General features: G+C 37.8%; 1 protein-coding gene across 2 annotated transcripts; it reads left to right on the top strand.

Moving 5' to 3' along the window:
* The first annotated feature begins 3528 nt into the window (after nt 1-3528).
* On the top strand, nt 3529-11399 carry LOC121297130 (E3 ubiquitin-protein ligase RNF185). 2 transcript variants are annotated; one of them, XM_041223199.1, is made up of 7 exons: nt 3529-3681; nt 4991-5148; nt 5863-5881; nt 7173-7285; nt 7573-7627; nt 9055-9172; nt 9592-11399. In XM_041223199.1, exons 2-7 carry the CDS (start codon nt 4991-4993, stop codon nt 9687-9689), a joined length of 561 nt encoding a protein of 186 aa, XP_041079133.1. In that variant the 5' UTR covers nt 3529-3681; the 3' UTR covers nt 9690-11399. The 2 variants fall into 2 exon arrangements, with proteins under 2 accessions (XP_041079133.1, XP_041079132.1); XM_041223198.1 differs by having other exon boundaries at nt 4936-5148.
* The last annotated feature ends 1333 nt before the right edge of the window (nt 11400-12732 follow it).

The following is a 12732-nucleotide window of genomic DNA, read 5'->3' as shown; positions in this document are numbered from 1 at the left end:
TTAGAGTGAAGATGGTGACGAAAAACACAGCGGACACCAATTATAGCTGCACACAGCTAGTGAGCATTCTCATGCTTTTAGAGCTTTGCTGGAATAGGTACCCTGGTTGTTAATGCCATCATCTAAGCCTGAATAATAGAGAACTTGTGTCCGCTGTGAAACAGGGAAGAAATACAACCCCATGGAAACGGAGAGGTATGAAGTATCCCCTTTAAAACAAACCAGTAAGACCATTAACATGGGAGAAGTGCTGCATCTGAGAGTGAATGTCGTTGTTGAATTTATTGTAACTTGCCATGGAGATCATGGTGCCGAAGCTGATGCCGATGGAGTTGAAGATCTGAGCTGCAGCGTTCAACCAAACCTGCAGGGGCGACGCAGGAAAACGGTCAAAGGAACAAGAGCAACACTCAAGTGCAGCTGTGCGAGCCAGTGTACTGCCTCACTAATTACTACCAACTACAATGATCCAACAGCGCCACCAGGACTTACTGAAGTATTGCAAACAGGCAACTCCTTATACATATATATAAATAATAAAAATACTAATGCTACTACAAATCATAATAATAGCAGTCCATTAAGGGTAAGGTGTTGATGATGATAGTAATCAATTGGCCTGGTACCTGAACTTCGAGTAGCTTGTCCCATCGCGGGGTGAGAAAGTAGAGGATCAACGTTGTTGATAAATAAGGCAATCAGTATGAAGTAAGGGAATATAGCAGTGAAGTAAACGACCTGTAAATAGACACAAAGCACAGAATGTGTTGCTTCGATATACAGTAGAGCAATACAGCTTGCATGGCTAGAACTGTAAACTGCAGGACCACATGCATTGGCACACGATTATTACTAGGGCTGCACGGAACATTGCACTTCCTGTTTAGAAAAACATGCAGGTGTTAGGAGTCAGGATCTTTCTTCCAGCTTTGCAACAACATTCATAACCCTTGTTACTGCATCCCTGCTAGCTGTGGTTACCGCTGTTAGAATGGATGGATAGACTGATTCCAACCTTTCCAGGCCCAGGACAGACTGAAGTTCAAAAAAATAACTATTTTATTTGCATAATGTAAAAATGGCTCAGATTTAAAAAAGAAATGATAAGTGCAAGTTTAGACTCAAAACAAGTCTGGAGTCATTGATTTTGTTATTATGCAATCCCTTAATGAGAGGGCAGACCAGGCCACTAGTGACGTCGGAGCCCCCAATCAACCTCACCAATCAACTAGTCAACCCCAGCCACCTAAGGGGCATAGCTTGGGCTCCCTAAGGAACCCACGATACCTACCGCCCCCATGATACCCTGTCCACCGCCTTCGTCTCGAGCAAATACACCGCCTTCCGTCTCCTTCCCCCCCCCCCAAGAGTCTAATTATGTCCCTTGGGTGGGCTGTTATGGTGGGTGTTGGTGGGCGGGGTTGATGTCGGAGCCCACAAGACTTCTTTGGTTGAGTGGGCTCCGGATCTCCAAGGTAGTATGGCGACGACGGCCCGGCTCCCTCTGGTGGCAGAGGCAGCGACGGTATGCGTGAGGGAGGCTCACCTCTGTGACGGCTCTGCCCTCGCCGCAGGGCGACCACTGCTCCCTCTGGTGGCGGAGGCGGCGACGGCTGCCTCGGCTCCCTCTGGTGGCGGGGGCGGGCGGACCGGCTCCCTCTGGTGGCGGAGGCGGCGGCGGCCCGGCTCCCTCCGGTGGCGGAGGCGGCGGCGGCGGCCCGGCTCCCTCTGGTGGCGGAGGCGGCGACGGCGGACCGGCTCCCTCTGGTGGCGGAGGCGGCGGCGGCGATGGTTAACCAAAGTTACTCACCTGTGATATATGATGTAATAAATAATAAAATATCTATCACGTCTCTTCCATGCTTAAGGTGTCTCAAATACAGGGTACATGTATCTATTACAGGTACAGCACAGATCTTCCAATTACACAGGTGCAAACTATACTACAGTACTATAGTACTGATTGAATGATATTCATAGCTATAGAATTAGATACAGGTAACTAGACTAACCAAATACACTGATAACTTAATGACGTGAGTGAGGTCACAATCTGTGACGGCATGACTCATCTTTGCTCAGCAGATCAAACTAAAGACATGTTTATTGAAAACCTTCAGCTGTTATTAACTTTTGAAGCCTCCAGGCACAGTATTAATGTATCTTCCTGTTTCCACCAGCCATGGGACCAGACACAGCCCTGTTTCAACTGGGTCTCTGTCATTTGTTTTGAGGGAAATATGTACGAGGTACAGTGTGTGAAGGAATTTATGAATGGGGACTGTAGAAAACTTAATATTATATAAATATATATATATATATATATATATATATATATATATATATATATATATATATATATATATATATATATATATATATATCAATCAATCAAGCCTAAACCCTCTTCAGCGTGGTTTCTTTGGTAACTATTTAGGCTCCACTGAGCAATCACATAGTTGTCCACGTATCAATGAACCCAATTTACTGGATTGAAGTAATCTCAGGTGTGCTGGTCTTATTGCATTATTTAGTTATGACCTGACTTCCCAGTTTAACTGCAAATACAGTGCATATGGTTTAGCAAAAGCAGGTGTCACTGTGGGTTATGTAAAAAACTAAATCAAACTATCATATACCATACATAAAAAAACCCACCTCAACCCAATAAAATATTATAACTGTTATATATAATACAGATAGTTACAGACACCAGATATAATTTTAAATCGGTTATCAGACAAGCAGCTAGATTTGTAGTTTCAGAATCAGGAGAGTAGTAACAGGAGAGTCCCCTGTTGGCCATTTAGTGTAATTAATTAGATTCAGAATATGCATGTTACAGGTGAACCAATAACAATGTACAGTGATAATTTCCTCTAATATCACATAGTCGCTTTATGTAGAAGTGTCAGGGTGGCCGAGTGGTGTAAGGTGCCATACCCATGGAATAGATTCTTTACCTGAACTACGGTCATTCTGCAGTCGTGGGTCTGAATCCCACTTTTAACATTATATTTTTGTTGCTATTCTTTGTATAATTAAAAATATATATAAATATGAGTTACATATTTACAACTGAAAACATAACTTTAGCACAGATAAATTGTTAAACTGTAGTAGGCTATTTATCAAATAATATATTTAAATGCTGAAAGGTGGTAAATTCTACGTCGGTAATTACCTGCCATACAATTTTTGCAAAAAAAAAAAAAAATCTTTTAAACAAGGAAAATCTGACAAGCGTTACGACGACCTGAAAAGTATTATTTAAAAAATATAGATTATACTCTAGGCCGGAAGCAAAGAAGCATTGCAAAAATGTTGTTATATGAGTGAATACGTGTTTTATTGTTATTCAGTTTATTTTATTTTTATTCATTTTATGTAGTTATTTATTGTATTTTATTTGTATTTTTTGGGGGGGGGGTCTGACAATGCATTTGATGTAACAACATGCGATATATTGGCACCATAAGTTACAGTACGTCAGGTTGCTATGGACGTCTTCTGTTTCCGGTGTTCCTACGCTGTTATTTTCCGGGTGCTGTAATAATCACGAGATCGCACATAAGCTGCGTTTGTGGCGGATAAAGAGAAGAGTGGAGTATTTGGAGAAGGGGTTTCTGTAAAATTCAGACCACAAACAACACCGAAGGCTTCACCAATGATCTAAAAAAGGTAAGAGATTTGTTAAAACAAGATACTGCAGTGGAACTGAGCATTTCCACGCCACAGTCGGTTCTCTGAACCGTGCGCTTTACATGTTCATCACATTCGAATTACTCGGTTTAGTTTTCGTTGAAAACATGCATAGAGGTAGAAACAACGTTCAGTTATTTTATTTAAATTAGAAATGCCAGACACCAGTTTTAGACAGTCACGGTCATATTGTATAGGCCTGTTTATGATACAGTTCTAAGTGTAGAATGTGATTATCCCTTGACGAGAATGGATTTCTGTTGTTGGTGTGTGTGTGTATATATATATATATATATATATATATATATATATATATATATATATATATATATATATATATATATATATATTGTGTTTTGGAATGTATGCATGTGTCAAAAAGGGTAAAGGGTATCCATGATCGAGTGTGTGCGTTTGAACTGACTTTTAGAATGTGTGCATTTGAATGTGACAGTCATTACCCTGAACATGTTTGTTAACTTGCTGTATTTTAAAATAAACCGTAATACTTAGTTTCACTGTATGCATTCTTGAGTTTTCCGCATCATAAGCGCTGGACCTCTGCAATTTTTAAGTCCGCAAAAAGTCAAATTGTAGGAGAGGCTACAGCACAGTACATATTGTTTCTTACAGCTACAGAACTGCGTTGTCCACACCAATTAAGAGAGTATTATGAGTTTATTAAATTAGATTTGCATTGTGTATAATCACTGTAAAAAATTACCCAACATTTAGACACATACCACAGAGGGTAGATTGTCAGTTTGGTCAGTGTTGAGGTTTATAATAAATAAAGACCCAACTGTGGCAGAGCTTTCGAGTGCCCTACTGCATTCAGTGATCGCTTCAAATGATTGAAAAAGGTATATGTCATAATTTATAGCCATGAAAAGTATAGAATTGAAATCAGATTTAGATTTATCATCAGACAGCAGATGTGTCATTTAGTAAATAATTTTTCCAAATAGTATTAATTTAATCAGCGTTACACGTTGTGTCAATATCAAGCTGCTTTTGTGTTGTGTGTGTGTGTGTGTGTGTGTGTGTGTGTGTGTGTGTGTGTGTGTGTGTGTGTGTGTGTGTTGGTGCCAGAATAAAAGCATTTTAGTTTCCTAATATCTATCCCAGGGATTAGTGTTCCTTTTTAATACTAAATAATCTCAGTCCTAACGAATAGGACTGCTGGTATTTCTTGACATAATGTAAGTTAACTTGTGCTGTCTTGTGTTTTAGAATACACACAGCAGAGTGCTCACTTTCTGGTATTGTTTCCTGCCTGGTGCCCAAGATGGCAAGCGCTGCTTCAGCCTCTACAGAGAGCTCAAGTTCAGGGGGAGCTACTGGCACTGCTGGAGAAGGCAGCAACCAGGACAGCACGTTCGAATGCAACATCTGTCTGGACACTGCCAAGGATGCTGTCATTAGTCTGTGTGGACACCTATTTTGGTAAGCTTGCCTGTTTGTCATTATCGATCTGCATCTTTAAACACTTGTTCAGTAGTAAAAACACTCTGAAGTAAACTGCAGCTGTGTTTCAGCATGAATGGGACGGGAGTGCGCCTCGTTCACCAGAAGCAGTTTCATTGAACAAGCATGTTTACTAAATTTAAAGCAGCATTGCCTGTGTTGATAATTTATACATCAGAAGTGCATTGATTTGGTTATACACAACCAAAAAAAGCCTTGCATTTGCAAAAAAAACATGCAAAACAAAAAATTCTCAGACAGCATAGAAAATCTTTGTTTTTCCACGGCAAACAGATTCCTAGGATCCCTGATAACAAACTTAATTGAAATTTGTTTTTTAATTCAAAGACGCCAGTTCACATTGGATCTTGAACTACCATAGCTAACATTATATAGTACAAGGTTAGTGCTAATCCAGGTTTGTGAGCTGTAGAGCTTACAAAGGTGTCCACTGTACTGTTTTACATTTTCATTCAAAGGTTAATTTGTGTTACTTTTCTGAGAGAGCAAGCGTGTGCTGACACTGGATTTAATTGTGTTGAATGTTAAACATCTGACTGTAAACATGAATATTATATTATTGCATGCAATTTGCATTTGTTTGTAAAATTCTAGAGAATTAAGCAAGTGTCTGTTTGTTTTTCTTTTTTCTTTCCTCTTTACCTATGTGTGGTGCTATGGGAATACCTACAGCTGGCCCTGTTTACATCAGGTGAGACAGTTTAAAGTGTTCACTTTGTTTCATCAGCTTCTGTTGCATTAAACCCGCGAGACTTGATTGAATGCTTTCCCGTTAGTGGCATACTAATCCGTCCAATATAGAACGGTTTTAGGTTGTTGGAATAGCCAGCTGCAGTTCAACCATGTGCTGTTTCATGGTGTCTGCTCTTAATTTTTATACATTATGTAAACATTGTATATGAAGCTCCACTCATGCATACAGGAATTAGCTACTGTGAGTGTACATTTCATCAAGGCCTTTTCAAGAGTGCACTGCAGTGTTTTATTGGGAGGGGTTTGAGTTCAGATCCAATCACATTTTACAGTAAGAACATAAAGTGTACAAACGAGAGGAGGCCATTCGACCCATCTTGCTCGTTTGGAGGTTAGTAGCTTATTGATCCCAGAATCTCATCAAGCAGCTTCTTGAAGGATCCCAGGGTGTCGGCTTCAACAGCATTAATGGGGAGTTGGTGCCAGACCCTCACGATTCTCTGTGTAAAAAAGTGCCTCCTATTTTCTGTTCTGAATGCGCCATTATCTAATCTCCATTTGTGACCCCTGGTCCTTGTTTCTTTTTTCAGGTTGAAAAAGTCCCTTGGGTCAACATTGTCAATACCTTTTAGAATTTTGAATGCTTGAATTAGGTTGCCGCGTAGTAGTCTTTGTTCAAGACTGAACAGATTCAATTCTTTGCCTGTCTGCATATGACATGCCTTTTAAACCTGGAATAATTCTGGTCACTCTTCTTTGCTCTCTTTCTAGAGCAGCAATATCCTTTTTGTAGTGAGGTGACCAGAACTGAACACAATGTTCAAGATTAGGTCTTACTAATGCATTGTACAGTTTTAAAATTACTTGATTTAAATTCAACACACTTCACAATATATCCGAGCATCTTGTTGGCCTTTTTTATGGCTTCCCCACATTGTCTAGATGAAGACATTTGAGTCAACAAAAACTCCTAGATCTTTTTCATAGATTCCTTCTTCAATTTCAGTATCTCCCATATGATATTTATTATGCACATTTTTATTTCCTGCGTACAGTACTTCACACTTTTCTCTATTAAATGTCATTTGCCATGTGTCTGCCCAGTTCTGAATCATCATCTTGTCAAGATAATTTTGAATAACCTTTGCTGCTGCAACAGTGTTTTCCAATCCTCCTATTTTTGTGTCGTCTGCAAATTTAACAAGTTTGCTTACTATACCAGTAAGGTTTTTTTTTAAGTGTTTAGGTGACCCTTTCAATTTTGTTTTCTCTGTTTCTCTCCATCTCAGTGGTTGGAGACGAGACCAAACCACCAGGTTTGCCCAGTTTGCAAAGCAGGAATCAGTCGAGAGAAAGTTATCCCGTTATATGGCCGGGGGAGTACAGGGCAGCAGGACCCAAGGTAAGCAGAAGTGGGCGTCTAATATTGAGTGTGTGTTTTTACAAGGATTGTTACCAGAGCTGTTAATGATCTCACTCACTGGTCATCACTGATAGGTTTTGGTTTTAACAGGCACCTAAATGTTCATTAAGTGACTCCGTGGGCTTGTTCTCTAGGTTCTTACTTCTAGGCCTGGGTTCAGTGGTCACAAGTGAAATGAGTTTAGCTTATCCATGTGCAGCTTAGTTTACTTTGTGAATGCTTAGTTTTAGTGCTTTGTTAATGTTTTGATTTCCTATTATATTTAGGGAGAGAACACCACCTAGACCTCAGGGACAGAGACCTGAACCAGAAAACCGAGGGGTGAGTCTGCAGGAGTGAATCGGAGACCTGTCCTCCTTTTACTGGTAGTGTGATTGAACAGCCAGGGAAATAAGCAGTGCTGTGTGTCTTGATTGAATCCAGCCCAGATTGAATCCAGCCCAGTCTACATATAAATAAACCTGCGATAACTAATTCAATAGTCCGAGGTTTGATTTGTTAGATATGGCCAGTTTACCGGTTTGCAGAATCATCTAACCTAGCCCCATTTATGCCCGTCGGCACTGACTGCCAGGGGTTTGTCTGTGTAATGGGAAGTGCAATTTAAGAAATGTATGTTAAATCATGGTAGTAGTTCAATTTATAAAGTATTACTAGTATCATTTACAACCAGTTGATATTGAATACACAGATGTACAGTGCAATGTATTTATCTTCGTGACTAATACTTTAGGACATCTATTTGTTTTTATTGACGTTCATTTATTAGCGCATGCTACATATGATGAAACTATTGCGTGGTTCCTTGTAAGATCCAGAAATCTGCCAGAGACAGATACCGGTAATTCATTAAGTAAAGAACAGTCCTTTGGGGGGTTATTAAGTTATACTGCGTAAGGCCCCAGAAAAAAAAAAAAAAACTTATTTTATTCTCTCTTGAGACAATGCTGCTTTTTTTTTTTTTTTTTTTTGTATTGCATCATGTATTTTTTTCAAACTGCTGACAAACTTGCTTTCTTCCTAAAACTGTAATAAAATATGTAATTTTCAAATTTAAATGGGATGTGCAGGTTGAGCCATTAACTTTTATCCAAAGCTTCTTACAGAAATTAAACAAAATATAACAATATATAAATTTAATCTTAAATTGAAAAATAAGAAAGATAGAGAGAAATAAATGGCAGATAAAGACATAGCTGACATAAAAGCAAATGAAGAATTGTAAATAACTTAAAATACACAACTAACTAATAAAATAACACAACACATAACTCAAACATCCCAGAACAGCCTGTGCCCTTTCCCGATGTCTTTACATGATCACCCACACGCTGTCGCTCACACAGGCAGGGAAGATGAATCCGTAGCAATCCTAAATCGGAGGCAGTAGAGACAGGTGTGTGATGAGCACCGGTGTCCAGTGATGCGCTGTGACATGCAGAAAACACTTGCAATGATGATGATATTGTTTGAAATGAGAATTGAAACTAAACAATAAACAAAACAAAAAAACACCGCTTTGCCACCTGTCACTGTAGCCCCAAAACAACCATATCAGACCGAATCTTTAAATCTGTTTCAGTCTGTAGACCCAGCATTCTACTGTATGCCTTCGTTGCCAGGAAGATCACGAGTTTTCAAATATATGGCGAATGTAAAGTTATGGTTATACATTATGATCTGCATGTTGTAGTTCACTGCATTGCAAACTGGTGTCATTTAAACAGTGTTTCTTGCTATTTTAACAGGGGTTTCAAGGGTTTGGTTTTGGAGATGGGGGATTTCAGATGTCCTTTGGGATTGGAGCCTTTCCGTTTGGTATTTTCGCCACAGCATTTAACATTAATGATGGCAGACCACCCCCAGGTATTATATCCATTTGGAACAGCTTTCTAGATTCCACACACAGTGCTACACGTTGCTTTATCTTGTGTAATACAGACTTCCATTACGTACTAATTTGAGGCATTCCAGGGTTTCCTATCAGTCATAATTGTAAGTAACCGCCGATACAAGGGTTGTGCGTTGTACTTAAGATCTGGTGTTAAGTTCACACTAAAAGCTGGGATGAGTTGAACTAATATGCAATGTGAGTGTGGTGATTTTACAAAGATTTTTCACAGTCCTAAAATTATTTAGCAGTTTTAGATAAGAAAAACAGTGGTAACAAACACAAAGTGGAAGAAGTAATGTTTTCTGTCCTGTTTTATGTTCTCCAAATGAAGTATTCTGGCATCACTAAATAAAACCTTTTGTCTCCCCTGTTTTGTGTTTCCCATTATAAGCTGTCCCTGGAACCCCACAGTTCATGGATGAGCAGTTCCTCTCCCGTCTCTTTCTGTTTGTCGCCCTGCTGATCATGTTTTGGCTTCTTATTGCATAAGGACTGGTTGCAAACTGCAAAAAGGGACTCCCAATGAAGACAACTAAAATTATATATATATATATATATTTTTTTTTTAAATCTTCATTAATAAGAATAATTAATCTATTTCTGGAATGGGTGGGAAGAAATGAAAAAAGAAGTAAGAAGAAAAGATTTTGGATAATAAAATTATTTCTTCATCCAGTTTAAAGAAGTTTCATTTGAATGGGGATACTTTACCTATAAACAAAATTATTTTAAATACTGTGGCTTTTGAACAATTAAACATGGGCAAGATTGTTTTTATAGCTGACTATTTGTTCTTGGGGTACTGCGATTTGGTATTTTAAAATCTCAAGAAGGGTTTGTTCTTTCAGCCAACCTAGTTTAATAAATCCATTGATTCATTGTTACCACTGGGCTATTGTTAAACTTTTCCAGGTGTCATGTAGACGCTCCCTGACTAAGTATTATATAGATTTATATGGAAATCGCAGTGGCGTTTTTTTGAAAAATATTGTTTTTATTACATCACTTGCTTTTTAAGAAGACTTAAGTGTTAGTAAGAACTGTGCTTGGAGCATATGCTTGCAGTGACAATTCAAGTGTAACATGGTAAATTATTGATTTTTAGAAATCCTTAAAAAAAAGTACTTGCAGCTTTCTTTATTTTTGTGTCAACACTTTTAATTAAACGTAATTAACGACCGTCTACACCACTACTTGAAATTCTGTAAACATTCACAAAGAAAGTCAGGAAACCTCTCCTGTTAGCAGTATCTGAATGTTAAAACACGGGCAGGGCACTGGGGTACAGTAAGGTTATAGAAATCAGCATGTTGTAACGCTATAGTTTAAATCCAATCAAACAATGTCACCAGAAATGTATTAAAAACAAACTGCTTACTAGATGGATTTTCACATGGTTTTTATCTATGAGTTTTATGTTTTTAATAAAACATGCATTCTTCAAGTTAAAAGTGCAGCATCTAACTTTTAAAAAATATTTGAGGTGATTGTTACTACTTAGATCAGTAAAAATAATGGTTAATCTGCCTTCTGTAGTATTTTGCTAGTTGAGTTATGTAGTGGACTCCTATTCATAGTCATCCATTGCTGTAGGTGGTGGTAATGCAGCTTGGTTTTCTGCAGCTGTAACTTCCATGGGAGAATGTAAAGTTTAAACAAAGTGCACTGTTTGCAGCTCCACTAATGTTATAATGTACTCGCAGACACCTAAGAGTTTGGTATGAAATTGAACATGTTTATGGGGCTTTAACTTGTCTGAACTATGTAGAATTTTACTAGCATACTAATTGTGAAACTAAAGAGTTTTGCAGAAGCTTAATGCAGTGTCTTGTTTTATTTCCAGCTGGTCGTAATCTATTGTAGATAAAAACATATTTTGCTTGTTAAGTAGCTTTGTCATTGTTTTCAGTATACTACAGTGTGTTGCTTTATTTTAAGAACCGTTTTCATGTTTCTCAAGGTTGCTATTTTGTAATGACCATTTCCGCGTTTTGAGTGGTGTTTGTGTAAAAACACAGAGGGAAGCCAACTGGAAACACTAGATTGAATAACTACATGGGAAAACTAAACCTGTTTTCTTTCTAGTAGGATCTATGCAAAATCCTCTTGAGTTTTTCTTTTTTTTTTTAACATAACATGACTTTTGGAGAGACTACCAGCATCAAAGCTTGTGCACAACAAAAGACAATTATTTTACAACCGAGGATAGATTAAAATGGGAAGTTAGTAACAAAATATTTTAATAAATCCTTGACGTCCATCAAACATGCCCTCATAAATTGATGTTTAAACTTATTTGTAACTTGCAGGTCAAGTAGACAAATAAAAACAAAGGCTAACGTCTTCATCACTGTGAAATGTTTTTACTTTAGCTTTTCTCAGTAATACCAATCATAAGTTGTACCATTAAAAAAAATAATAATATTAAGCTTTTTCCCTACTCTTTTTTTAATCTTTTATTTATTACGCTTTAGCTCGGTTCTTACAAATGCCAATGGTTTGAATTGTTCTATACATTTATTTTGTGAATTTCTAGAGATGTACCTTTTTAAATTATTATACATTAATGGTTATTAACAGGTTAGATGTAACTTTAATTTTTTCTTGCGTTATTATTTATTTTTAGTGAATGAAACCTGATCTCAAAAGGTGTGCAGTTATAATAAAATGTGTAATTCTTCACTGCTAAATGTTAGAACTGTTACATTAGTTCTTTGTATAATATTGGCCTAATAAATACATGTATTTTTGAAAAGGTTTTGCAGAGCTCTGTGCTCTAATTTACTGGGGTAAATGTGTTGTCCTTTACATGATTGATTCATTTGTTCAGTAAATGTATCCCTGATTTATGCATATTCTGTAATAAGGATGCATTTGCTTGTTGCCAGTCAGTTTCAGTTCATGTCACATTTCTCACAGGTTTGGTTAGAGGACTGATGGTTGGAATTGTATCATATTCAGGACTGCACTCTTCAGATTTGTTCCGAGGCACTGTCTTAAAAATGGAGACTGCAAAAAATTTGAGTGGTCACGTATGTCCAGATTAGAACCATTAAAACACATTGCAGACTTGTTGAATCAGTGGCTTCGTACTCGCCCTACAGCCTACTGTTTAACAATAATCTACAATAATCTATATCTTCTGTAGTAAATGTTGTATATAATTCCATAAAGAGTAATGTTATATTTGGGAAAACAGTACGAAATGTGTAGGGCCATTTTTCATTTGGCTCGAGTAAAATTAGAACACACATGGAAACCCCCATGGTCCCCAGATATTGGCCTGGAAAAGCACAATTAATCTAACCGTTGGCATTCGTTCATAAACTTGCTTTTTTATGGAATTGGCCGCCTTCAATGCATTGTTTAGTGGATACTGTTCAGTCTGATCTCAGCTTTGCCTGGACCAAAAGGAAATAAAAGCTCTAGAAAGAGGCACTAGTATGTGAGTTGGTGTGAAAATCAGCCTGAAGATGACATCATTCTCCCTAAAGATCTGAAGTGATTATGTGTTTATATAGCTTGAAGTGTT

The sequence above is a fragment of the Polyodon spathula genome, chromosome 22 (assembly GCF_017654505.1).
Source record: "Polyodon spathula isolate WHYD16114869_AA chromosome 22, ASM1765450v1, whole genome shotgun sequence".
Taxonomy (NCBI): domain Eukaryota; kingdom Metazoa; phylum Chordata; class Actinopteri; order Acipenseriformes; family Polyodontidae; genus Polyodon; species Polyodon spathula.
The sequence above is the reverse complement of the archived record's forward strand: the minus strand, read 5'-3'. Positions and strand labels throughout refer to the sequence as shown.

Coding starts and splice junctions, on each gene's coding strand:
- LOC121297130 (XM_041223199.1), top strand. CDS start 4,991: ATGGCAAGCGCTGCTTCAGCCTCTACAGAGAGCTCAAGTTCAGGGGGA. Junction 7,286..7,572: donor ACAGGGCAGCAGGACCCAAG/GTAAGCAGAAGT, acceptor TATTATATTTAG/GGAGAGAACACCACCTAGAC. Junction 7,628..9,054: donor CTGAACCAGAAAACCGAGGG/GTGAGTCTGCAG, acceptor CTATTTTAACAG/GGGTTTCAAGGGTTTGGTTT.